The sequence below is a fragment of the Protobothrops mucrosquamatus genome, unplaced genomic scaffold, assembly GCF_001527695.2.
Source record: "Protobothrops mucrosquamatus isolate PMUCROS unplaced genomic scaffold, P.Mucros_1.0 scaffold995, whole genome shotgun sequence".
NCBI lineage: Eukaryota > Metazoa > Chordata > Lepidosauria > Squamata > Viperidae > Protobothrops > Protobothrops mucrosquamatus.
This window is the reverse complement of record NW_015387233.1, coordinates 204,686-232,608: the sequence shown is the minus strand read 5'-3', so window position 1 is coordinate 232,608 and position 27,923 is coordinate 204,686. Positions and strand designations below refer to the sequence as shown.

Sequence of the window (27,923 nt, the reverse complement as noted above, 5' to 3'; positions counted from 1 at the left end):
AGGCATGTTGTTTCTTTTAATAATAATAACTTACTGAAATCTGTCAACATAGCTGTTTTTGATAGGTATATTAACAAGCTTGCTAATTAAATTTCTACCAACTCTTGGACTCTGTACTTAAGATTCCTGCATAAAAAGAGGGACTATTCCTTTCAAATCTATAAATAAAGACCACAGGCCATTCTATCCAAGAGCACAGTGTTTACATTAGGGAGATGCTATAATAAAACTCAACTGTTATTATTCTCTCTTTCTTGCACAAAGTGGGTTAGCAGGATGGGTCACAGGAACTGATCCAAATGCAAATTTCTCAAGTGCTGATGGAAGGCAAGAAAGGACGAAGGCCCTAATGGGCACAATAAGTATGCAATGAAGATCATCATAACAGATGTTAGGTGATCCTATGATATTCCTATAATCAACGCTTCCATGGGTTTCATATTAAAACATGTTATAAAGTTATTTTAAATAATATTGGAAAAATGAGTACCTTTACATTAAATAAAATAATTTAGAACAATACAGTTTTATCAGTTGGTACTTAGTCCCCCATCCTACTGATAGGAAAGAAAGTCTCCACTTCTGAGAAACTTGCATCCATAGTAGAAGCCCTGATGATTGTGATATATTTAATTCACATGGAACACAGATCCTTCTCACAAATGGACCATCAGTGGGGAAAAGGTGAATTAAATGAAACACATCCTCAAACATGCCCAAACTCCATGCAAATTCACATATTGTGAGAAATTGGGAATAGTGTTCTCATTTGCTCAGACATTATAAGCCAGATTTGTTTAAAAAATAATCATAAGAATGATAATGATAATTATGATAATGATAATCCACTACATTCAAATGTAAGAGGGAGCTGTGCTCATATCAAAAATAGATATTTCTGTTTCCTCATTAACTACTATTGTTTAGTGTTCCTATTACAGCTGTCCAGAACAAATGTTTTGGGTAAAGTAAAAACATCACAGGAAAACTAAACATATCACATACATTTCTGTTGGTGATTGCAACAACTCTAGTCAAAAAATCTGTAATATTTTTAAATGCTTTCCATAAAAGTGTTTCAACAATCATTAATTTCCTTTGCATCTAAAGTTGATCAATTTGATAGATTTATTACAGGCTTCTGCCTCTCATTAATGATCTCTTTTCGAGAACTAACAAATGTTCCCATCAATCAGATGTTTATGAAATGCAATATTACATTAATAAATAAATTCTGCTTATATTAGAAGTAGTTTAAGTTTTCACTAGTATCTATGAAAATATTGCTGAAATTTCTGTGAGGACCACATATATGAATTCTTATTTGTTACAATTTGAATAAATTGGAATAAAGCTATAGATCTTGTAAAAATGATAATTCAGCCAACTTCACCTACAGGCATGGATTTTTTCCTCCCCAAAATCCATGATATATGGAAGAAAAATGATAATGTAAAAAAAAAACTTGTAGCAGCACAGATTTTCATATAAATCACTATTTTTGATGTGACATATTCATTATTCAGGACTGAAACAAAATTAACCCATATTTCTTCAAAACAAGTAATGATACTAGTAGATTGATCTGTATTCATGCTTGTAAATGGAACTGTAAATGAACTGTAATATTTTTGGGGGACATAAACAAGTCTTGTTGAAAAAAATCTTCAGTTTGAGCATTTTGTATTAGATTCCAAAAACCAAGAACCAACCTTGGGTTTTTTTATTGTTTCAATAGCAAAAACGATACTGAAACAAAAGCTACGGAAGCTTCAAAAGTCTATTTCCTTCTGAGTCCCTTTGTTATTTCAATCATCCCATCATCCTCTGGAAATGAAGATCACAAAAATGCAAGTCAGGAGGTCACAGCTGGATCAGGCTTTGGCATCACTTGGGCCCACTCTAAGATGTCTACACAGAGAGACTCCACGGCATCCAATCGCTCAATCTGGACCAGTTTTGTCAGCAGTTCTGGGATACTATACCCAGCTGTGCTGATGCGGTCAAAGACTTGCATGCCATCTGTCATGCCACCTATTTCATCCCGCTTCAGTCCAAAACTCTCAGCAAGATGGCGCCAAGTCTTCACAATGGCTTTCTCAGTGTTGTAAGTGGAGCTGAGCATCCTGCTGGTCTTTTCCAGACAATCAAAGGGCAGCTCTGTGGGACTGAGGCCTGGAAGGAAGTTCACAGTCACATTATTGTTATTATTGTTACTATTTCACATGTCTGTCCCTTAAGATAATATTACATTGTATATTCCAAATGAAAAGATATGTTCACATTATGCATTTACAGAATTGACATTATCTGTTAGGTCATCCCCATTTCTACTTCATGGTACTTTTCCCCAGTATTAATAATTCTTTAATAGCATTCATTCTATTTTGTTGCTTTGATTTCATCTTACAGAAGAGGCAGCAGCAAAGATTATTGAGTCTCTTATTTTATGTTTCAAAGCATTTTTATTTTTACCTTCTCCTGGGAAAGATATTAATCCAGTGCTACTCTATCCCTTGTGATTTAAATACTTTCCAACATAGCTTTCTGCCAACCTTCACATGAAGCAACAACAAAAATTAATTAAAGGAAAGAGGTGTGGGTCTCCAGCCTCAAGAAAAGCAGGAGAAATGGTCCATTTGTACTAGATCTGGGAATTTAGGTTTCATTGAACTACATGTCTGAACTGTTTCAGCCCACACAGTTCTTCATGAAGGATGGTGGAAGTATTCAATCATCTGAAAGGACTCATGTTCAACACCCTTTTATGAGAAATTCAAAAGATCTTTCCTGCAATATTTTATTTTTTTATTTGTGGGTGGGTGTTTTTAAAAAAATCTCTTCATTTTGGGAGCAATGCACACTCTGTATTAGTTAACTTCCCACATCTTATTACAGTTAAGAATAAATCCAGCCCTGAATGTTCTTTTCTCCAAAAGCTCCTTCTGAGATAAAGCAAACAAAATAGATGTGAACAGCTTATATCCACAAATGTGTAAGTTACTGTATATAAGGTATATATATTTTGTCTATTTTACAGTTTTTAAATAATCTACAGTATACCACGGACAGTTATTTTCTGAGTCTGGCTGTGTATAAATATAATTAATCAGCTTAAAGAACCCTACAATAGAAGTATATTTTAACACTTTCCACCTTGTGCCATCTGTCTTCTAGAATAACTATTGAATTGATTCCTAAACATCACAGATAAAGGCAGGATGCTTATGGGACTACAAATCTTATTACTAAAGTTTTTCATGGAGACTGCTTACAAAAGAAGTTTTCAAGACTTTTCCCTGTTGGATTTCCAAATGTACCAAACACCAACCTGATTCTATCATTAGCATATTCAGCTTTACTTCTTCCAAAAGAAGCTTTAAGAAAATTTTTCCTTAGAATGGGATTAATCTGTATCTAGCGTTTGTGACTCCTTGGCAGTGTTGAAGCTACATAAAGATGTGTACTTAAGAAAGCAGTTCATGCATGTTTTCAGTTTCTATATTTTATTTCTTTCACTCACCTTCTGCCACACTGCATACATTAGTGTATAAGTCGAGTATCTTTTTTCTCCGGCTTTGTATCTAAGGAAAATAAAAGACAAAAACATTTATCTTTCAAGACTAAACTTATATAAATTGTTCAAATTGTTTGTGTTTTAAAGGAAATCTATTCTTTTTATTTTAGTTCAAATCACACACTATTGTAACTTGGACTCCTGTAATTTGGCCTTCAGGATTTTATTTCTCAGGAGATATATTTGAATTGGAGAAACTATCCAACTCTTAATTCTGAATCCATAGAAAATGGGGAGGAAATATCAAAATTATTATTGACACTGGCAAGACTGAAGCAGCTTTAGGCAAGATTCTTCCGTGTGGCTTCCTTGACATTACTGCTTCTCTTCTCAGTATGCAACCCTGTTTATTATTCTCATTTAAAAAGAAATAAGAGAGATCCCTTTTATTCCTTTTTGTGCACTATGTCACAATGGACACAGAAGACATGCTTTTGAAGTCGTCTGCACTGGAATGGTTAAACCCACAGAGGTAGAGGCTGGAGGTCTTTCTCTCCAGAGCCCTTTGGGGATTCACACCTTCCCCCTTCTTGTCCTTTCAGTGAGTGACTTGGGGATACCTTACCTGGCATTGTAATCTGTGTTTATGCTTGCAATTTGGGAAGCTGCAGGCAGTCACCCCACCCCACCCTCCATTCCTTCTTTCTCTCTGTCTTATGGAGTGGGCAGTTGAATATTGCACTCCAACAAACTGGGAATGTCAGTGGAGGCCTTTGTTCCATGTTAGCACATCCTTTCTCTAAGAAGTTGCAAAGGGAATAATGATGCTGCAACATATTGCAGTCTTCTCAGAGGCTCTGGACCTACATCCATTCATCCAGACTTATATGCATCACAGATTTCCCTGAGGGGCCAGTGGCCTTCCTCTTACAAACACGCAGTAATGACTCTTGCGAGATTTGTATGCTTCTAAGAGGAAGATGGGTTAGCTAAAAAGACAACAATAAAACTGCACTTTATTTCTATCAGATCCTTGCCATTAACAACTCTGCCTTATAAAACAGATATATACTTCTATAAATTTAATGAAAAAGCACCTATATCAAACTGTGTAGTATCAAGTCCATAAATGTTCCTGGCATATTTTTCTGTTCATTGCCAGGCACGTCCCTCCCATCTAGCAGCCAGTCACTGCCTCAGGTAGCCAATTCATATTGGGCTCTTCTCTTCTCTTCTCTTCTCTTCTCTTCTCTTCTCTTCTCTTCTCTTCTCTTCTCTTCTTTTCTCTTCTCTTCTCTTCTCCTGTCCTATCCTATCCTATCCTATCCTATCCCATCCCATCCCATCCCATCCCATCCTATCCTATCCTATACTATACTATACTATCCTATACTATCCCATTCAATATCTGCTCAGGTTATGTGAAGCATGCTCCCTTTCCTACCCTGTGCCACATTACTGCTAAACTTCCTTTTCCCTTATTTTTTAAACATCATTAAGTTGCAATATAGCAACATGACTCCTTCGCTTCTATAAATCTGAACTCTCCATTTTTCCTTGCCGTAAAATTTTCATGGACCCACAGAGGAAAGTAGGAGTGAAAGAACATGTTCCCTATTGCTATGTTAATTGTGGCATTAGAACTACAATAGTACTGTGAGAATAATAATAAAAAAAAATGTCTGTCTTAGTGCCAAAGGAGATCATCTGAGAAAGAGGCAGGGAGGGTGAAGGCACCCAGGTGTGCAAACATTTGGGAAAGCAGGAAAAAGCACAGGGATTAGTGGAAATTGTGCCTTTTTGGCTTGCAAGTAGCTCTTAGGACAGTGTTTCTCAAACTTTGCAACTTTAATAAGATTGGTGAACTTCATGCTGGCTATGGGATTCTGGGAGTTGAAGTCCATCAATCTTAAACTTGCCAAGGTTGAGAAATACTGCTTTAGCAGTTTGATAGAAAAATTCCACCCCAATTCCACCCCAGCTCATCACAAAGACTCCTTCGTACATTCTTCTTTTGGATACTGCCCATTAAAAGTGCAACTAATCACTGTAACACATCATCAAAAAGGTCACTGATTCAACAAGATTTCTCATTAACTTACTCCGGTTGATTTGTTATTTGTTGAAGATTTATCTCGAGCCAAATGTACCAGAGACAACAAACACAATTCTGGAGTCCCTTGCTTGTCAATAGCAGCTTCTTCATCGCTGTCCATGCTGCGACTTAAAAGCCTCTCATTCTCTGAAGAAGCATCATTTTCACTGAAAAGCAACAAACAAACAATAAATATGCTAACCAAGATTGCTTTTCTAAAACAGCAACATGCACAATTCCAGAAATGCCCTTTTGGATTTAAATTGTGTACTTGTTAAATGTTTATTTAATATAGATGATGAATACTACATTGAGTTTAAGTAAATACTGCAAAAAATGGGCAAAACATTAACAATTTATATCTGCAAATTAATGTCTAACAGTATATTTATTCAAAAGTAATTCTGGCTTTCTTCAGCAATGTAGGACTGTAGTGTTCTGTGCATTCCACTTCCAAGAGGACTTACAATAATCACATGCCCAAGTCCAGCCCTAGTAAATATTCTACTGAATATTCATGAATGAATTCTCTGTACATATAGATCCACTCCTCACATTTAATTTATTTGGGACTGATCCACATATGCATGTGAGCACCATTACTTATTTATAGTTTTAATTTTGAAGAGTTTAAGTAATGGAAACTGTTTCTTCTTAAACAAACTCAAGCCTTCATTATTGTGCCTACTAATTTATTTGATGTTATTTTCTCATTATATCAGCCATGTTGTTGCCATTGTAAAACTGCTTAACAATTCACCCACTGGATTCAATGAGGCTTAGTTTAGGAAAAAACATTTTTTTTCCAATAGATTGCAGTTGTCGGCACTACCAACCAGCTAGAATAGAATAGAATAGAATAGAATAAAATAGAATAAAAACTTTGTTGACACTTTAAATGTACACTAATCAGCATACATTAAAATGAAATTTCATTGCATTCAGCTCTCAAAAAATACCATTATGCATATACCCACATACACATACATATATGACGCACAGAAACATCGAATATATACATTGTGAAACAAAAGAATCCTGTGAATTTACAAGATGGATGGTGTAAGGAACAAAGCTGTTACAGAATGTAGTAGTTCTGCTATAAATACTTTGAGACCTCCTCCCAGAGGGGAGAAACAGAAGCAGACTGTGAACTGGGTATGTGGGGTCTCTAACAATACTTTGAGCATTAAGCACATAGTGCTTATAAGCAGTATCCTGAATAACAGGAAGTGAGCTTCCTATAATCTTCTCAGCTGTCCTTACCACTCTCTGTATGGACCTTCTATATGAGACACTGCTACCACCAAACCAAAATAGTGATGCAGTTTGTTAAAACTCTCTGAATAGTGCCTCTGTAAAAAGTGGCCAGGATGAAAGGAGAAAGATGTGCTCTCCTCATCCGACGCAAGAAATGCAAATGCTAGTTTGCATGCTTCACTAAAGATAACACATGAAGAGACCAAGTCAGATTGTTAGTTATCTGCACCCCCAGGTACTTAATACTATTGACCACCTCCACAGCTGCAACCTTGATACAAAGTGGAGTATGACTATGCTGGCTCTTTCACTACCAACATGCTATTTAGATATCACATACCTCTTGACAACCTTAGCTGGAGTTGCTGTCAATTTTCCAAATTCATCTTTCTCAGAGAAAATTTTTCCATTTTCTGCAATGGAAAAAGAATGTGAAAAGAATGAGATAGTAAAAACACAAAACAGACACATACAACCACTCGGCATTTGAATTGTGAATACAATTGCCTTGGAGCTTCTCCAAGGAGGTAAGACTACATAAATAACCAATTGCAGAGCTGAATTTTCATTAGTTTTCAATGACTTTCCAATTACTCTTCTACTAATAATTGGAGCTTATGGAGTTACATTGTAGCAATATAAGCCCTGTGGGCACTGATGTCTAAACAGCAGAAATTACAAAACAGTTCCAACCTGGGGCTTCTGTTTTTTCTTCCTGCACATTGGCCTGGGCTTCTACCGTCTTCACTGGCTGGCTGGTGCAGCATGCTGGAAGATACACACCTTGTTAAGATAAACCCCTAAGAGTCACCTACACCAAGCATTTTGAACAGTAGTTTCAGGAGCTGAGGTCAAACAAAGGCAAGATGGCAGACCCAGCAGCATGATCAAAGCTCCATCCTTTTTCATACTTCATTGCATCCCATTAACAAAAGGAGCGATGCTCCAATCATGTCACTTCAACTGCCAACTTACCTTTTTTTGATTCTCCTGCAAATCCTCCCTCCCTTATTTCAAAACCTGAATCCTTGCTATCACTTGGCAGTTACCTTGAGCTGAAGTTTTAGTTTTCATAATGTAAAACATGATGATCAGCACAATAGCAATAGCCATTATGAAAATGGTGGACATGGCAATGATAAGAGCAGTAGCCAGATGTCCCTGTCCAGAAAGATCTAGAATGACAAACAGGGAGAGAGAGGAAAATCTATTTAAAAACATTTTCAGGATTAACCATCAATTACTTCATTTAATTACTGATTAAATGCACCTAAGATCAACCCAATATTTCTAAAGCAGATAAAATCCTTCTAGTGTTTTGTTATTATCTCTCAGGTAGTAGCAGCGCCATCTTAAATCAGGGTGCCATTCTGTATGCTTGAAGAAAACAACAGTTTGTTTCTGAGTGTGCTTTGCTTGCTGCAGTTAATAAGCAACAATAACTTTAAAAAAAAAATCATCTAACCAGTTTATTGGAGGTTATTTTTAATCTACTAAGTTTGTAATTATTAACCTAATTTTTAATAGTGCTTTAAAATTATTATTATTCATTTAATTAAGGACTGTAATGAACACATCAGTAGCATAGTGATACTATCCTAGTGGGAGGATATGAGATATTGGGGGATTACTTTCTTTAGATTTATATAAAAAGTCTTAAATTTGTTATGTGCTGAAAATGGGAGCATAAAAAGTGGAATCAAAGGTTGAACACTTAGAGGTTGTAGATTGCCCATGTCTATAACTTACAATTCCTTGAGAATAAGTAAAAGTCAACTCAGTCTTTAATACAAGTACTTGTATTGTACATTTATATGTACTCTTAAAAAATTAACTGAGAATAATATAATCAAACTAAATACAATTAAAAGGTAAAGTTCCCTAATGAAAATGAAAATTGTCCACTATCCCATCCAGCTTCCTAAAAATGATTTAAGAAGGCTCCCAGTCTGCCAAAGCAGATTCCAAAGATGTCCAGGGAGATGATGAACACCCTTCTCAGCTTTGAGGAAAGCAACTCTTTTAATAGAAGAGCTTTAATAAAACCACATCACATCTTTATTGAATGCAATCAGCACTAAATGTATAGGCAATTTATTATGAAAATAAATTCTACTAAGTTCAGCCAACTTAAGTGTCTTCAACAAAGATGAAGAACTAAATGTGTGTGAAGAACCATATTTTTCTGCAGAAACACTCTGGCAGGCCAAAAGCTAGTGATTAGAGTTGGAAGAACAAGTCTCTTAGTCTCCTGGGTCAAACTTTTCCCTTCTAAGCAGCCAGGCATTTACATCCCATGTCTAGCATGTAGAACTAATGTCATTTTATAGTAACTATACCTAGAATTGTGTTGCCATACTGTACAGTATTTTAATTCAACTGAGTTGTTCTTTGCTTGCAGCAGATAAATGGGTGGACTTTATAAACCTCTGTGTTTCAGATTGCAATCTACCCTTCACTGTGTCAATCATTTTTTCACCATCCATTCACCACGGAGCATTGTTCACAGAGCTCATTCAGAAACTAACCTCTTAACAATAAGAGAAAATCTAGTCTTGGATGCTCTATCCTCACTAGTCAATACCCATCTCAGAACATGACATTCATTGCAAATTGTGGACATTTTATAATGGCTCATTGACTATTCAGCTTTGCCTATTCAGTTTTTTTAGTATTAGCCATGAAAAGATCAAAGCTGGAGTGGAAATCCTTCTGCAGCTAGCATCTATTTTTATTTATAATTGTCACCTAAAGGTAAGACTTGCATGTTCAATAGAAATGGATCTGCCATTTGATTCCTTTATTGTTCTGAATGGATTCTTTTAGTTCTTTTATTTTGTTAAATTTATTTGCTGCTTATCTCACTATGGGGCTACCACAGTATGTAGGTAGAGTATTTTATTAATTAATTAATTAATTAATTAATTAATTAGTATTATATGGTTCATCACACAGTCAGCCAGAGGTTCCACCTGGGATTTGGCATTATTATAAAACAAGTATTCTTATTTGAGCTTTAGCAAATTACCCTTTGAATAACCTTATAAGTCCCCCTGAGACTGAGAGTGAATTGGACAGCCATATAAATTTAAACAAACAAACAAACAAACAAATAAATAAATAAATAACCCTGTTATGCCATGCAGGCATTTTAATATATTTTTCTTCAGCTTGTTGGTTTTCGTTTTATGCCAGTTTGAAACATGCAACTGACAAAGAAGGTAAAGTTGCTCCAGTTTAGGAAGATCCTCAATTTTTACATTTGTAAACTGAGACTTATTGTATGCAGGTATTCCCCATTCATGCATAAAAGGTCCTAGTGTAGAAGTTTCACTAAATGCCTGATAAATTACTTCCATGCAAGTGCAGCATGTTCCCTCTCTTTGCAATTAACTAATGAAATTGCTGGGCATTCTTCACACATTACAGTGATGATTACTCTTGGGATCAGAACAAAAAGCTGATTTCTTAAACCACATACCCCAATTACAAGGCTGCATATCATTTCCACATATCTGTCTCCTAAGCAAAGATCCGGTGGATTAGCAGCCAAAAGCTTATTCATTTGACTACATTCCATTAAATTTCTGCTTTCCAAGTCAGTTACACCCAAGGAGATAAAGCAACTAAATTAATTTCCCTGAATAAGTGCATCCATCGGGAAACGAAACTCATACAATTCGTCTTTACTGAAGTAGATTGATTGCTGAAGAATAATTTTGAGGATTCCTCATATCTGAGAAAAGCAGCTATTGTGAAGGATTGTCTGTCGACTGCAGTCCTTTTACAGTCTGTTCTTTTACAATTTTACAACCTTTTAACACTCCGCTGTAACTTTGTGGGATTTTCTCTCCTTGGAGGTTAGAATGGCCCCAATCCTGCTAGCTTTTTGTAAGGCTTTAAAAACTTGGCTGTGTACCTGAGTCTGAAGCTCAGAGTGTGTTAAGGACCTCATGTCTTGGCTTTTCCGTTAGTTCAGCGGTTCTCAACCTATGGGTTGCGACCCCATTTGGGGTCGATCGACCATTTCACGGGGGTCGCCAAGCAAGGCTGTCCGCCATTTTTTCCCTTTTTCCGGCGGGTGCCTTACCTCCCTTGAGCTGGGCCAGCTGGTGGTTGGCCTGCTCCGTCTCTGCCGCTTGCCAGCTACGCCTCAGCCGGCGCAGGGGGCAGAACCACACATGCGCGGCGCTCCCGGGCAGGGAAAGTCCTCGACTTACAACCGGTTGGGTAGTCCTCGACTTACGACCGGTTTAGTCCTCGACTTACGACCGGTTTAGTCCTCGACTTACGACTGGTTGGGGGTCGCAGCTGCGTTAGTTGTTTAGCTATCTGGGCTGCGGTATGTATTTATTTTTTGAATGTTTGTATTGTTGTCAATTGTTTTAACGGTTTATTGTTTTAGAATTATAAAGTCACAGTGTCACTTGACAAGATGGGCGGTTCTAGAAATGGAATGAATGAACGAAAATAAATAAATAAACAAACAAATAAATAAATAAATATTAGAGCCTGATGGGTAGCAGGCCTTAAACATTCACTTGGTCTTTCCTATTGTGTCATTGCATTTGCCAAATTTCCTTCAACCTCAAGTTACAAAGGCTGCTGTGGCCCTGAAGCCCTGAAGCCTGTTATTAACTACAAAGAAAAATTAAATTGGGAGCTGCTTCTCTTACCTTTGTGCACATGTTGAAAAGGAGAGTGAGTACTTGTGCCAGAAGTACTTGGGAAACTGGCTGACACACCAGAAGTGACGCCTGGGCCTGTAATAAGAAACAAATTTGCTACACATTTTTCTGGTTGCTTGCAAAATCTCAACTTTGAACTGCTTTTTTTTTCATGAACAGAGACCAATTATTTGAGATTTCTATCCATTTAAAAGATGACTTTATACGATTCAATTTTTCCTGCTGAGATGTGAAATAGAGACTTGGCACATTTTTGTGTCTGAATGGAGATATTTACCCATTTTTATCTGAGGCAGAGAAGCAATTTATGATCCCAAACTTTTTTTCCCCAGAAATTAGTTATTGATTGATTTAAAAAGGACATGCTAGAGGGCCAAAAAATATAATACACATTTTCTTAGATTATGATCTGTTACATCAGCAATATGTTATTTTATGCTGAAAGGGGAGTTTTCAGTATTATCCTCTGTGCATTGGATGAGGTAGAATCTAGTTTACAAAACGTTTCGCTATAATAAAAGTTTGTTTTGTTTTTTTAATTTTTGTAATACTAATTGGCTACTGGAGAACTAAACCAAGAACAGAAACAAAGATTTTTAAAAATTAACTAAGGAAAAAACCAAAGGTAAGTACAATAACAAAGAAATGAAACTTTGGAATATGAATACCTCTGCAATCCTAAGGAGAAATACAAATATTATTAAACTTCCAATTTAATTATCTTTTTAGAGTGATATTTCTATAAATGACAAAACAGGCAGAGGCGTCTCTGGGGAAAGGTGCAAGGGGGAGATCCAAGAGAAAGAGACCTCAACACGCATACAATTATTGCACAGATGATGCAGTTTGCTTCCTTTAAACAATAATTACGTCCCACACTCTCCTGAATTCTGACCTGATATCTTAATCACTAAAGCAAATTGGTTTTATTTCTACATCATTACAAATTATGTCAACTCACTAGTCACCAATAACTGATAACTGCAAAATTTTGTAAGCATTTAAAATTGTTTTTCTTTTTTGATGGAATTCATTATTGAATCAAATAAAAATTCAGGGGGGGGAGAAGGAAAGCATTATGCAAAAAGCATTCATATATCCCCCTCCCTTTCATTCCCACCGCCACCACTTTTTCCTTCTTCTCCGAATGTATTCTGAACTTACTTAAAATTAAATTTTAATTAATCGAAAAAATTAAAATCAAGGAGATTGTGCGGCCTGAAACTCAACAAGTATTAACTGAACCCTGTTTGGAAGGAGGCACTTTTTCATCCACAGGAAGCTTTGGGGTTGCACCCAGTCTGACTCTGGCTGGGCCCATTCCAGAACAGGTTGGCTGCAATGGCAAAAGGCTAGAAAAGGGGACCCGTCTGCTGCCCTGTGCAAGGTGTTCCGCTCAGGAGCTCCCACTCAATCCACGCGGCAGCAGCACCAAGTGACCCTCATGGTTACAGTTAAGCCAACGCAATGAGCTTGTGCAGAATTCCTCATGATTCACAACTCATAAGCCCAGAGTTTCATGGCACCTCTAATATATATTATTATTTTGTGGTAACTTAATTTTGTGAGTGCCCAATTCTATACCATGTGCATGGGTTTGACAACTAATGTGGTAGTACCTTAGAGGAAATGTATGTCATGATGTAGTGTAGCTTTTCATATATCCTAGATACTGATAAGCATATACCAGTGCTGGAGTGAAAAAATAATATGGAAATAGTTGAATTGCATCTCAGTGAAGCAAAAAAGAAAAAAGTGTATTGTTATATATAGTAGGCAAATTATGTATTATTTTTAATTGAGCTTCCATCCCTTATGAAAGAAAAAGTTAGCCTAGGGGCCTAAGGATGGAATTAATATTTTATTTGTTTATTAAATTTATATCCATATTTGGATCAAATTATTTTGCAGTGAAAAAATTATTACTATTCTATAATTCTGGAATATGAATCTTAGCTCAGATACACCAGACAAATTGAACAGGAAATTCGGTTCTTTAATACAATGAAATAAATATCTCTCAGCTTAAGAGGCAAAGTAATGCATATGGCTTAAATAAAGTGTAGCATTAAATAAAATTTTATACACTATATTATGTAAAATATTTTAGAAAATGACATCCATTTTAATTTGCCCAGCAGAGTACCAATGATTTTGAATAACTCTTTCCTAGAACAGGAGAAGCATTTTCCAAGCAATACTAGCTGTGAAATACAGTGTACCTTTAATTTTTAAGGATGCTCATTTGAAATCCAAATAGTGTTCATGCAATGTTAATAAACCAGTTTTATTTAGCTGGCCTGTTTCAGCAGTGCCTGCATTCACTATCTATAATGTGACTTTCTGCTGACATTTATTGCTGTGAATTAAATTGATGATTCAGTGAATCTGGAGCTAGTTCCCTGACATTTTTTACTTAGTCTCTCCCTGGCAGAGTAGATATATTTCTCCCTCTGTTCCCCATTTTTTTCCTTTTGTTCCATGCTCTTTTAAGACATTTTAAAAATATTTATTTATACTTTTATTTCACCTTTATTATTTTTGTAAATAATTCAAGGTGTGAAGCATATTTAACACTCCTTCCTTCTCAGTTATTAAATCCATATCCTCCCTGTCTGGTGAGGGCAGTTAATTGATACACTGCTTGCAATCATTTATAGACACCATAAAACAAGAGTGGGAAACTATGGCCCTTGTGAACTTCAACTCCCAGAATTCCTAAGCCAGCCATGCTGGTTCAGGAATTTTGGGAGTTGAAGTCCAGAAATCATAAAGGGGCCATAGTTCCCTACCTCTGCCATAAAACCAGATCCCATTAGAGCCAAGTGCACATACTGTCTGTAAATTTTCAATCACTTGCTACCTTGTTTTACATAATGTACATAATTGTAGCATAAATTACAAAAATATGTATATAAATCAGGGCTGTCCAATCTTGGCAACTTTAAGACTTTTGGATTTCAACTCCCAGAATTCCCCAGCTACCCATACTGGCTTTGGAATTCTGGGAGTTGAAGTGCACAAGTCTTAAAGTTGCCAAGATTGGACACCCCGATATAAATGATGTAAAAAATGGTTTGGACTAATTTGAATTCAGTTTTTCTGCATCAAAAGTTGAATTAATAGAGATCCATAGAATAAAAAGTTTAGTACGTTCCATGGCAAGTTAGAGGTCTTCAATCTGTTTATTTGCTTACACATTGCTGTATTTTTACTTCCATACTCCTGGCAAGCCAGATCACATCCCTTAGCAATTTGCCCAAATTTACAGTCAAAATAACCAATGTACACATAAAATGTTAGAACAGCAAATACATAGGACAATAGTCTAGCGAATAAAGATATTGGGATTGTAATTGATTGCCACTGAATTTGAATCATGCAGCTGCAGGAAGGAAGACTAGATTAAATTATCCTAAATTAATATCAGTAATGAAATGGGTTTGGGGCATTCCAAATTAACAGCATTTCATAGACTATTAAAGAGTATTATTAAAGTCAATATTACTATATGCAAGAACTTCCAAATGAACCATTGAACTATCTTATTTTAATAAAACAATGGTTAAGGTTTGTTTAAAAAATGATATAATTTCTTTTTTCTTAAATTGAGATTTATATATGCACTCACCCCTGAAAGGATGGCTATTCAGTNGGGAGGATTTTATTTGGGGTTTATCTTTTAACAATTTGACAGAGACACAACTTTAAAATTTGATTTAATTCGGTTTTATCGGGGGGGAATGTATTTATGTTTTGTTTTAAATATGTTGTGCGCCGCCCTGAGTCCCGCTGGGAGAAGGGCGGCATATAAATTAAATTTATTATTATTATTATTATTATTATTATTCTATCCTCACTAGTCAATACCCATCTCAGAACATGACATTCATTGCAAATTGTGGACATTTTATAATGGCTCATTGACTATTCAGCTTTGCCTATTTAGTTTTTTTAGTATTAGCCATGAAAAGATCAAAGCTGGAGTGGAAATCCTTCTGCAGCTAGCATCTATTTTTATTTATAATTGTCACCTAAAGGTAAGACTTGCATGTTCAATAGAAATGGATCTGCCATTTGATTACTTTATTGTTCTGAATGGATTCTTTTAGTTCTTTTATTTTGTTAAATTTATTTGCTGCTTATCTCACTATGGGGCTACCACAGTACGTAGGTAGAGTATTTAATTAATTAATTAATTAATTAATTAATTAATTAGTATTATATGGTTCATCACACAGTCAGCCAGAGGTTCCACCTGGGATTTGGCATTATTATAAAACAAGTATTCTTATTTGAGCTTTAGCAAATTACCCTTTGAATAAACTTATAAGTCCCCTTGAGACTGAGAGTGAATTGGACAGCCATATAAATTTAAACAAACAAACAAACAAATAAATAAATAACCCTGTTATGCCATGCAGGCATTTTAATATATTTTTCTTTAGCTTGTTGGTTTTCGTTTTATGCCAGTTTGAAACATGCAACTGACAAAGAAGGTAAAGTTGCTCCAGTTTAGGAAGATCCTCAATTTTTACATTTGTAAACTGAGACTTATTGTATGCAGGTATTCCCCATTCATGCATAAAAGGCCCTAGTGTAGAAGTCTCACTAAATGCCTGATAAATTACTTCCATGCAAGTGCAGCATGTTCCCTCTCTTTGCAATTAACTAATGAAATTGCTGGGCATTCTTCACACATTACAGTGATGATTACTCTTGGGATCAGAACAAAAAGCTGATTTCTTAAACCACATACCCCAATTACAAGGCTGCATATCATTTCCACATATCTGTCTCCTAAGCAAAGATCCGGTGGATTAGCAGCCAAAAGCTTATTCATTTGACTACATTCCATTAAATTTCTGCTTTCCAAGTCAGTTACACCCAAGGAGATAAAGCAACTAAATTAATTTCCCTGAATAAGTGCATCCATCGGCAAACGAAACTCATACAATTCGTCTTTACTGAAATAGATTGATTGCTGAAGAATAATTTTGAGGATTCCTCATATCTGAGAAAAGCAGCTATTGTGAAGGATTGTCTGTCGACTGCAGTCCTTTTACAGTCTGTTCTTTTACAATTTTACAACCTTTTAACACTCCGCTGTAACTTTGTGGGATTTTCTCTCCTTGGAGGTTAGAACGGCCCCAATCCTGATAGCTTTTTGTAAGGCTTTAAAAACTTGGCTGTGTACCTGAGTCTGAAGCTCAGAGTGTGTTAAGAGCCTCATGTCTTGGCTTTTCCGTTAATTGTTTAGCTATCTGGGCTGCGGTATGTATTTATTTTTTGAATGTTTGTATTGTTGTCAATTGTTTAACGGTTTATTGTTTTAGAATTATAAAGTCACAGTGTCACTTGACAAGATGGGCGGTTCTAGAAATGGAATGAATGAACAAAAATAAATAAATAAACAAACAAACAAACAAATAAATAAATATTAGAGCAGGCCTTAAACATTCACTTGGTCTTTTCTATTGTGTCATTGCATTTGCCAAATTTCCTTCAACCTCAAGTTACAAAGGCTGCTGTGGCCCTGAAGCCCTGAAGCCTGTTATTAACTACAAAGAAAAGTTAAACTGGGAGCTGCTTCTCTTACCTTTGTGCACATGTTGAAAAGGAGAGTGAGTACTTGTGCCAGAAGTACTTGGGAAACTGGCTGACACACCAGAAGTGACGCCTGTGCCTGTAATAAGAAACAAATTTGCTACACATTTTTCTGGTTGCTTGCAAAATCTCAACTTTGAACTGCTTTTTTTTTCATGAACAGAGACCAATTATTTGAGATTTCTATCCATTTAAGAGATGACTTTATACGATTCAATTTTTCCTGCTGAGATGTGAAATAGAGACATGGCACATTTTTGTGTCTGAATGGAGATATTTACCCATTTTTATCTGAGGCAGAGAAGCAATTTATGATCCCAAACTTTTTTTTCCAGAAATTAGTTATTGATTGATTTAAAAAGGACATGCTAGAGGGCCCAAAAAATATAATACACATTTTCTTAGATTATGATCTGTTACATCAGCAATATGTTATTTTATGCTGAAAGGGGAGTATTTCAGTATTATCCTCTCTGCATTGGATGAGGTAGAATCTAGTTTACAAAACGTTTAGCTATAATAAAAGGTTTTTTTAAATTATTTTTGTAATACTAAATGGCTACTGGAGAACTAAACCAAGAACAGAAACAAAGATTTTTAAAATTAACTAAGGAAAAAACCAAAGGTAAGTACAATAACAAAGAAATGAAACTTTGGAATCTGAATACCTCTGTAATCCTAAGGAGAAGTACAAATATTATTAAACCTCCAATTTAATTATCTTTTTAGAGTGATATTTCTATAAATGACAAAACAGGCAGAGGCATCTCTGGGGAAAGGTGCAAGGGGGAGATCCAAGAGAAAGAGACCTCAACACGCATACAATTATTGCACAGATGATGCAGTTTGCTTCCTTTAAACAATAATTACGTCCCACACTCTCCTGGATTCTGGCCCGATATCTTAACCACTACAGCAAATTGGTTTTATTTCTACATCATTACAAATTATGTCAACTCACTAGTCACCAATAACTGATAACTGCAAAATTTTGTAAGCATTTAAAATTGTTTTTCTTTTTTGATGGAATTCATTATTGAATCAAATAAAAATTCAGGGGGGGGGAAGGAAAGCATTATGCAAAAAGCATTCATATAGCCCCCTCCCTTTCATTCCCACCGCCACCACTTTTTCCTTCTTCTCCGAATGTATTCTGAACTTACTTAAAATTAAATTTTAATTAATCGAAAAAATTAAAATCAAGGAGATTGTGCAGCCTGAAACTCAACAGGTATTAACTGAACCCTGTTTGGAAGGAGGCACTTTTTCATCCACAGGAAGCTTTGGGGTTGCACCCAGTGTGGCTCTGGCTGGGCCCATTCCAGAACAGGTTGGCTGCAACGGCAAAAGGCTAGAAAAGGGGACCCGCCTGCTGCCCTGTGCAAGGTGTTCCGCTCAGGAGCTCCCACTCAATCCACGCGGCAGCAGCACCAAGTGACCCTCATGGATACAGTTAAGCCAACGCAATGAGCTTGTGCAGAATTCCTCATGATTCACAACTCATAAGCCCAGAGTTTCATGGCACCTAAATATATATTATTATTTTGTGGTAACTTAATTTTGTGAGTGCCCAATTCTATACCATGTGCATGGGTTTGACAACTAATGTGGTAGTACCTTAAAGGAAATGTATGTCATGATGTAGTGTAGCTTTTCATATATCCTAGATCTGATAAGCATATACCAGTGCTGGAGTGAAAAAATAATATGGAAATAGTTGAATTGCATCTCAGTGAAGCAAAAAAGAAAAAAGTGTATTGTTGTATATAGTAGGCAAATTATGTATTATTTTTAATTGAGCTTGCATCCCTTATGAAAGAAAAAGTTAGCCTAGGGGCCTAAGGATAGAATTAATATTTTATTTGTTTATTAAATTTATATCCATATTTGGATCAAATTATTTTGCAGTGAAAAAATTATTACTGTTCTATAATTCTGGAATATGAATCTTAGCTCAGATACACCAGACAAATTGAACAGGAAATTCGGTTCTTTAATACAATGAAATAAATATCTCTCAGCTTAAGAGGCAAAGTAATGCATATGGCTTAAATAAAGTGTAGCATTAAATAAAATTTTATACACTATATTATGTAAAATATTTTAGAAAATCACATCCATTTTAATTTGCCCAGCAGAGTACCAATGATTTTGAATAACTCTTTCCTAGAACAGTGAGAAGCATTTTCCAAGCAATACTAGCTGTGAAATACAGTGTACCTTTAATTTTTAAGGATGCTCATTTGAAATCCAAATAGTGTTCATGCAATGTTAATAAACCAGTTTTATTTAGCTGGCCTGTTTCAGCAGTGCCTGCATTCACTATCTATAATGTGACTTTCTGCTGACATTTATTGCTGTGAATTAAATTGATGATTCAGTGAATCTGGAGCTAGTTCCCTGACATTTTTTACTTAGTCTCTCCCTGGCAGAGTAGATATATTTCTCCCCCTGTTCCCCATTTTATTCCTTTTGTTCCATGCTCTTTTAAGACATTTTAAAAATATTTATTTATACTTTTATTTCACCTTTATTATTTTTGTAAATAATTCAAGGTGTGAAGCATATTTAACACTCCTTCCTTCTCAGTTATTAAATCCATATCCTCCCTGTCTGGTGAGGGCAGTTAATTGATACACTGCTTGCAATCATTTATAGACACCATAAAACAAGAGTGGGAAACTATGGCCCTTGTGAACTTCAACTCCCAGAATTCCTAAGCCAGCCATGCTGGTTCAGGAATTCTGGGAGTTGAAGTCCAGAAATCATAAAGGGGCCATAGTTCCCTACCTCTGCCATAAAACCAGATCCCATTAGAGCCAAGTGCACATACTGTCTGTAAATTTTCAATCACTTGCTACCTTATTTTACATAATGTACATAATTGTAGCATAAATTACAGAAATATGTATATAAATCAGGGCTGTCCAATCTTGGCAACTTTAAGACTTTTGGATTTCAACTCCCAGAATTCCCCAGCTACCCATACTGGCTTTGGAATTCTGGGAGTTGAAGTGCACAAGTCTTAAAGTTGCCAAGATTGGACACCCCGATATAAATGATGTAAAAAATGGTTTGGACTAATTTGAATTCAGGTTTTCTGCATCAAAAGTTGAATTAATAGAGATCCATAGAATAAAAAGTTTAGTATGTTCCATGGCAAGTTAGAGGTCTTCAATCTGTTTATTTGCTTACACATTGCTGTATTTTTACTTCCATACTCCTGGCAAGCCAGATCACATCCCTTAGCAATTTGCCCAAATTTACAGTCAAAATAACCAATGTACACATAAAATGTTAGAACAGCAAATACATAGGACAATAGTCTAGTGAATAAAGATATTGGGATTGTAATTGATTGCCACTGAATTTGAATCATGCAGCTGCAGGAAGGAAGACTAGATTAAATTATCCTAAATTAATATCAGTAATGAAATGGGTTTGGGGCATTCAAAATTAACAGCATTTCATAGACTATTAAAGAGTATTATTAAAGTCAATATTACTATATGCAAGAACTTCCAAATGAACCATTGAACTATCTTATTTTAATAAAACAATGGTTAAGGTTTGTTTAAAAAATGATATAATTTCTTTTTTCTTAAATTGAGATTTATATATGCACTCACCCCTGAAAGGATGGCTATTCAGTTCAGGAATTTTGCAGGAATTGTAAAATGATGGCGGGGTCATTAACATATGATTTTGGATTTAATATCCATATGTTTGTTAATAGAGTTTTCTTTTTTGGGAAAAGAAATATGGTTTAAATTTGTGAATGTGATGTATGGGCATTTAAGCATTATATCTAATGTTTTCTGCATTGGAACTTTTGATTTTTGTAATAGAAAATGTAAAACTGCATTCTTATGAAAAAGAATTGTGAAAAACCAAAAAGCTACCCAGTCAACAGATTCTATGTACAACATCACAATACTTAAAAAGGTCTAAAATGTAGGTTAAATTAAAAGTAAAGTAAAATTAAAATGGAATCCAACTTACATTCTTTAGTGTTTGGAGGTGCCAGTGAACACGAGTAACAAACCATTCCATAAATATTCCGAGGCCTGTTTTCTAACATATAATAGCTGTAAAAAAGAGCAAGACAAGGCAAAACTAATAAAACTGGGTTTACTGATATTAACTATGGTTCAAGTAATTAATTACTATATAAACAACCTACTTTAAATGCTTCAGTGTTATCTATTTCCCTTGCTTGACTAGAAAAGGTCCCTTCTCCACTGCCTCATAAAATTAGTGAAATCAAGCTTGAAAGGTCCGTGGCATGACTGATATCAGTCTAATCCAACATACATTTGTGCATAAAATTTGCAGTAAAGTTCAACACATGTTTCTAAAATTAAATTTTCTGCACTAGAAATTTCTTGCAGAGGTAATCTTCCAGACAGATCCTAGCCTTAACTGACACAAGAATAATATCCTTAGAGACAGAAAAATCAAAGGTGTAACCTGGTTAGGATAAACACGATAGTTAAAATAAACACCCAATGAGTTTATAGGTACTTTAGCAATATCCTGTGTTCAGCTGGACGTGCACAAATGTATTTGCCAATTCTCAGTTTGGATTTTATAAAAAAAATTAGCTGGAAAGGAACTTAAGATTTATCCCAAATATCCATTCCCATTTTGCTAATGATAATTATATCAAGGCAAGACCTCAATGCATTCATGTGGATTAGGAAAGAGGTTTCATGTGCCTTTATGATGCTTTATCTCTAGCCTCAACCATTCCTCTGCTACTTTTAGGAAGCAAAACCTGAAATAACATTATGATGAATGCTAAGCAAAAAGCCGTTTATTTGTAATTAGGAAGATAGAAACATTGCTACTCTGCTAATTGCTTTGGGTAGGATCCAGAATTAGAGAAGATCAATTAGGAATTGGGAAAGTGCTTAGGGCTGCAAAACTCTGGATAGCCATGAGATGGCAGCAAAGCTATACAGAAAACTAATTCCTATGTCATCCAGTGGTCATCTGTATTTAGTCAGGTCTATTTCTATTGGGCGGAAAAGAGCTTTATTGGCAGGAGTGGGTCATGCAAAGATCACCCTTGTACCTGCAAAAAATGTGTCTGGCTTTGGAAGCACAGAGCATACTCATTTCACTTCTTATTTCACTTCGCTCTGTAAATTAGGTTTAAAATCATCAGGATTTAAGCCATGACTTAAATCACGTTGCTTGCTATGTGAAAGTAAAAGTTTCAGAGTCAAAAATCAGTAGTAATTTCTAGTTTTAAGAAAACAGCAGGTGTGCTTTTGAGTTGATATTTGCTTTAATAGTCTTGTTTCTTTCTTTAACACAAATCTTTGGGACCACCTTTATTATTTATGTACAGATAACTATCATGCATTTAACTGAATGCAGAAAAATGGAGCATGCACAGAATGAAGATTGTAAGATTGTAATTAAATCCTTACCCAGGGAGACAAGGCCCACATTCGGCATCATTTTCTTTATCTCCAGGTGTCATCACTGTCGCCCGAAAGAACCCTTCACAATCTTTGTGCCTCCGGCAAATATGATATCCACCTTTAGAAAATTTTTCTGATGGGCATGGGATGCAGCCATAGTCTTCATCTCTAGTGCCATATCCACATGTCTGTGAAAAGCATTTCAAAGAATCCAAATTTTCAATGACTTTTACAAACAGAGGGAATTGATAGCCCTTCTTCCTTTCCCCCACTGCCCTCCTTGGCAGATTGCCTGAGGATTAATTTGGCAGTGTCCACTTTGTCTTCCTGATAAGATTAAATAAGAATTCCAATCTGGAACAGAGTAGAGATGCCGAGATCTTTTTTCTGCACTGTTCTCCAAATTCAGTTTTGAAGGAAATATGAAGGCATGTCTTCAGTCTGGTGAAGAAAGACCTGGCATGCCTTTCTTATCATTGACTAGTTCAGTGGTGGCGAACCTATGGCATGGGTGCCAGAGGCGGCACTCGGAGCCCTCTCTGTGGTCACACGTGCCATTGCCCCAGCCTTGCCTCCACCCGCAACCCCCTCCTCACCAGCAGCCTCCTTGGAGGAGAGTCGCCCTGAGCTTGGCCCATGCGGAGCAGCGCAGCCAAGGACATGGCAGCCAGGCAGCGTGGACAAGACTCTGCTCTCATGCCCCAACGCATACAGTTGATGCTGCAGGGTGTGGGCAGAGGGCATGGCCATTATGGCGCTTCTGGGCTGCCTGCGCTTCTGGGCTGCCTGCGATCTGCGGTGGGTCCTGGAGGTGGTGAGTGGCCCTGCGGGCAGGCAGGGTGGGGTGGAGTGGGGGTGGGGCAGGGGTGGGGCAGGGATAGGGCAGGGTGTGGAGCAGGGGCAGGGCCAGTTTTTGGGCACTCGGTCTCTAAAAGGTTCGCCATCACTGGACTAGTCTAATAAGAAGAGTACCTGAGAGCATCCTTCTTTGGGGTGGCATCTAGTCTTTGCAAGCCCTCTCTGTCTCCCTCCCCCAGATGTTTGTGGCTGGTTTCTTGTTTCTGATACACAGTAAGATATGCTTGTTTTCACCACAGTTAATCTCATTTTAAACATAATGTTGACTGTCCTTTGCTTTTAAAAATATTTTTTAACTCTTTGGGTTTTTATCAATACTGACTCAGGACTTCACTAATTACTCAGAACCACAGCTGCCTAGGCTCAGCCAAGGTGCATGTTAAACCACATAGTCTTCAATGTGAAAATGAAGAGACTCTAGCAAAGCACTTTCACTGTGCATCTGTCCTGCTTATTTGCATCCAAGAACTGAAAGGTGGTGAGGTACAAAGGATGAAAAAGAATGAAATATCAGGGCAAAGCCTCTGTTACTGCTGTTTCTCTGAAGGAGGGGTTCTAAGAATCTCTTGCGTACCGCTAGGTTTATGTAGGACAGAGTTTCGTTCTTTCTTAGTCAAAATATGGTGCCCATTAAAAAAATTGCTGCCAAAGATAATTATATTTCTAAGGCAAAGTAATTATGGGAAATTGCACTGGAGAGAAACTGTTCCTGCTTTGCTGGACTCACCAACCTTGTCTGAAATCCTATTTGGAGCACAACGGCTATTTTCTTACTGCATAGCAGTCCTGTGAAGGCTATTTTCCTGACAGTGAGGAAATTTAGAATAATGATACCCTGCACCACAGGGAAACTGACATTGTTCATTGCCATTGTCGAACAAGACTAAAAAAAAAGTGTACTTTTGTTGGCCTATGGATATGATTCAGTACAGATTCCTATTTTGATTTGGACAAATAAGAACATCAGAAATTGCCTTATAGAAGGCCAAACTTATCTAGTCTAAAATTGTTTACTGCTTTGGCTAGGAGGCAGGATTCCTCATCCCCACTCTGTGTGTGTGTGTGTTACACACACACACACACACACACACACACACACACATTTCTGTTTTTCTCCTTAAGGAACATTTCTCTTTTCAGCTTTTGCATGAAAGAAACATTCACTATAGCTATATGAGGACAGAAGGAGCAATGCTTTTAACAATATATTTTATAGTATTTTAAACACATTTCTTAATAACATTGTTATCTTATGTGATGCATTTTTCAGATTGGCACCTTTAAAAGAAATGATCTCGAGAACATGACAATGACAAGGAAAACTTACCATATAAGGTTCTTCTCCTGGCTCACACTGTGGACACTCGTGGCACATTCCGGTTGTCTGATTGTAATACTCATTTTCACCACAATTAGAATATTCAGCATTAGCAGAATACACAAGTGATGCCTGTATCAAAAAGTAAAGCTTGGTCACTTCTACTGCCAAGTTTTCATAATTACTTAAAAGCAGAAATGATGGATAGCTGAATCACTGAGCTTAAAACCTACAAACCCACACCTCCCAATAATATGGGCTACTGCACATTGAACATACTATCAAAGCTCCCATCACGGATCTTCTAGTCTTTATGGGCTGAACCAGACTATCTGGAATTCCTTTGATGATTTCAAATTTTCTTGGAATAGACAAACAACTTTGTGTCTACTCTGTATTTGACAAGCAGGCAGAAATACGAAAAATGTAATATTTGGAGAAGTAGTTAAATTTTAAAAATTGTCCACATCTTATTTTGTTAAAATACGAGACATTACAGTTGAAGGCATATGTGAAGGCATATGTTGAGAACAATGGAAAAGATAGCTAATTAGAATAAATTAAATATAAAATATAAAAATGGAGTCCCTTTTTCAAAAATAAAAAGCATAGAATTTATAAAATTACATCCTTTTAAATAGAATGTAAAGCCTTGGATATTAATCAAAGATATGTAAGTTTATATTTATTGCAGGCTAATCGTGCATCTGAAATAAGAAAATGATGTTTGTTTGAATAAATTATGTCTAAAATATCTAACGAAGAAATATTGTATTTTAATTGTCTCTAAATGCGATATAAAGGGCAATATTGTTTGAAGAAGATGCCTAAAATTATTTCCACATTAATGGCTTATAATATCTTATAAGTGTCATTCATTTATCACTGTGCAATAATAATGATGATGATGATGATGATGATAGTAATAATAATAATAATAATAATAATAATAATAATAATAATAATAATAATAATAATAATAATAATAATAATAATAATAATAATAATAATAATATCACTTCAACAATGGCTGGTTGATGCTATGAAAATACCATAATACACAGGTGCAAAAATGACCAACATCGTTTCTGCAGAATAGATATCTCCTTTCACAAATGCCATTTTGTTAAATTATCTGTTTGACATAATAAAAGAGGCGAAAAGGATATGACTTTTAGATGTAATGTTTAAATTGCAGAATTATTTTATGTGGTTTACAAAGGATTTGTAACAGTTTTATAACACTTTTTACAATGTCCAGTTCCAAATTCCCCATGCAACCTTAGGCAGGTTTTTTAATAAGTCTATCCTTTGAGGTCAGAGCTTAGGGTCATCACCGTGGACTTTTTTTTTTTCAGTCAGTTCTTTTAATGAGATCTAAGTTTGCTTTATTCTTATTGAGTTATTAATATTTTCAGCTTCATTATGGACATCCTCCATGAGAATATGGTCAGATAGTATGACAGTCATTCTGTGTAGAGGCAAAGCCTCGTTGCATTTTGAGAGAGCACCCATTTCATGCTCCCAGCATTTCAAATTTGCCAAGCTAGTCTGAAAAGCAAAATGAAGCAAAAATGCTTTTATTAACATAAAAGTGCTGAATATTGTATGCCTTCTTAGTAACGCTTTCTAAAATTAGCTATCTGCAGCTATTGTTCTCAAGATCAAAGGAGTCCATTTCCACTTATTTTCAGAATTTTTCTGAAGCAAATATTACATTGAACATAAGATAGTTTGGACTATATAGCAATTTCAGCATTTCAAAATTAAACAGATTATTTTCTTTGGAGAACTATTTTCATTTGTTGTTTTTTTTTAGAAATTTCACTTATCCCCAGAGTAAGTGTGAAGAAGCTGAAGCACTGAATGATAATTCCCAAAACCCTTTTCCTTCTGTTAGTTGAAGTTTATAAGCTGGAGATTTTAAGCTTACTCCAGGTTCAGAAGATCATAGAATTACAGAATTGCTCTTAAAATTGCCCTGAATTTATTCAAATCTGCTTTCTTGCAGACAAAGGTTTGCATATCACTACATTCTCTAGCAGTGTGTAAGATTGATCTGCTATATTTATCTGCTATATGTTCTCTATTGCTTGCGGTCTTGTTTCTTTTACCAATTGGTGAAGTGATGGAACCTTCTGATCATATTAGAAATTTCTAGTAGGTTTCTTCCTAAACTTGACAGAATTCATGTCCAATTAGTCTGCCATTACTATTACCTTCTGGCCCTTTGAAAGATATTCTCTTTGGTTGAGTAGTCAGTGAGGTAAACCAATAACATTATTACTTTTGCTTAATTACACCAGCTTAATTCAATCCAGATGTTTTCTACAGTAAACCAAGGTCATCTATCTGAATTTCTGAGCAAACATGCATATTGTTAACATTGAACTTCTCCTTCATTTTCATTGCTTTTTAAGTACTCTATTGTAATTGTGAGAATCTTGTCTATCAATTTACGGTTGTTTTCCTGTAATGAGTTCAGGCTCCCTTTTGTTTATTTTCCATGCTGTGATCCTTGATTTATCTAGACAGTGAAGGCCATGAACTTTATGAATCCATGTTCTTCATTTTTAATTGACCAGCTTAATAAGTCCCCGTATTGGACTTAGTTCTGCCAAAACCTGTTTTTTCGGTAGTCTTTGTGAGAGGCAGATCATTTTGTCACAGCAGTCTATCATCTGGTAATACAAACTATGGTCCCAGGAACCAAATCTCTTTCATCCCTTTCCACTCCTACTTCACAGACTGGAAGAATGAAAACTATAGGAGCTGCTAGGAAATTCTTCTCTTTTCTCTCTCCATCTCTATCCAACATAAACCCTGGAACTTGTGAAAATAATAAACATTACATATACTTTTTCAATCAGATCAACATAACCTATTGAGATTCAACAATATTAATGTCATTTATGGGTTTGATTTTTTTAAAGACATAAACAGATTTTTTAAAATGAAATATTCTGAAGTAGCTACATAGAAAATTTTGGTTTTGATTAATAAAGCACTAATGAATGGTTCTTTACTGTCAATTTGCTACAGTTAATGGATGGATCTACAGCTTATGCATTCAAAATACCTACTATGAGAAAAGGGAAAATATGAGTCCATCTGCATTCTCCCAGATACACCATATTATCTTGATAAT

At 35.8% G+C, this 27,923-nt stretch overlaps 1 protein-coding gene across 1 annotated transcript; it reads right to left on the bottom strand.

The window, feature by feature from the left end:
• Positions 1-1,855: 1,855 nt before the first annotated feature.
• EDAR (ectodysplasin A receptor) lies at positions 1,856-27,918 on the bottom strand. The gene is made up of 11 exons (XM_015819830.2): positions 27,859-27,918; positions 24,785-24,907; positions 22,606-22,787; positions 21,170-21,255; positions 17,160-17,246; positions 7,922-8,047; positions 7,566-7,640; positions 7,213-7,285; positions 5,620-5,779; positions 3,524-3,584; positions 1,856-2,175 (listed from the first exon to the last, which is right to left on the bottom strand). Exons 1-11 carry the CDS (start codon positions 27,907-27,909, stop codon positions 1,856-1,858), a joined length of 1,344 nt encoding a protein of 447 aa, XP_015675316.1. The 5' UTR covers positions 27,910-27,918.
• Between the last annotated feature and the right edge of the window lie 5 nt (positions 27,919-27,923).

Coding starts and splice junctions, on each gene's coding strand:
- EDAR (XM_015819830.2), bottom strand. CDS start 27,909: ATGGTGTATCTGGGAGAATGCAGATGGACTCATATTTTCCCTTTTCTC. Junction 22,788..24,784: donor CAGGAGAAGAACCTTATATG/GTAAGTTTTCCT, acceptor TGCTTTTCACAG/ACATGTGGATATGGCACTAG. Junction 5,780..7,212: donor CCAGCTAAGGTTGTCAAGAG/GTATGTGATATC, acceptor GTTGCTTTTCAG/TGAAAATGATGCTTCTTCAG.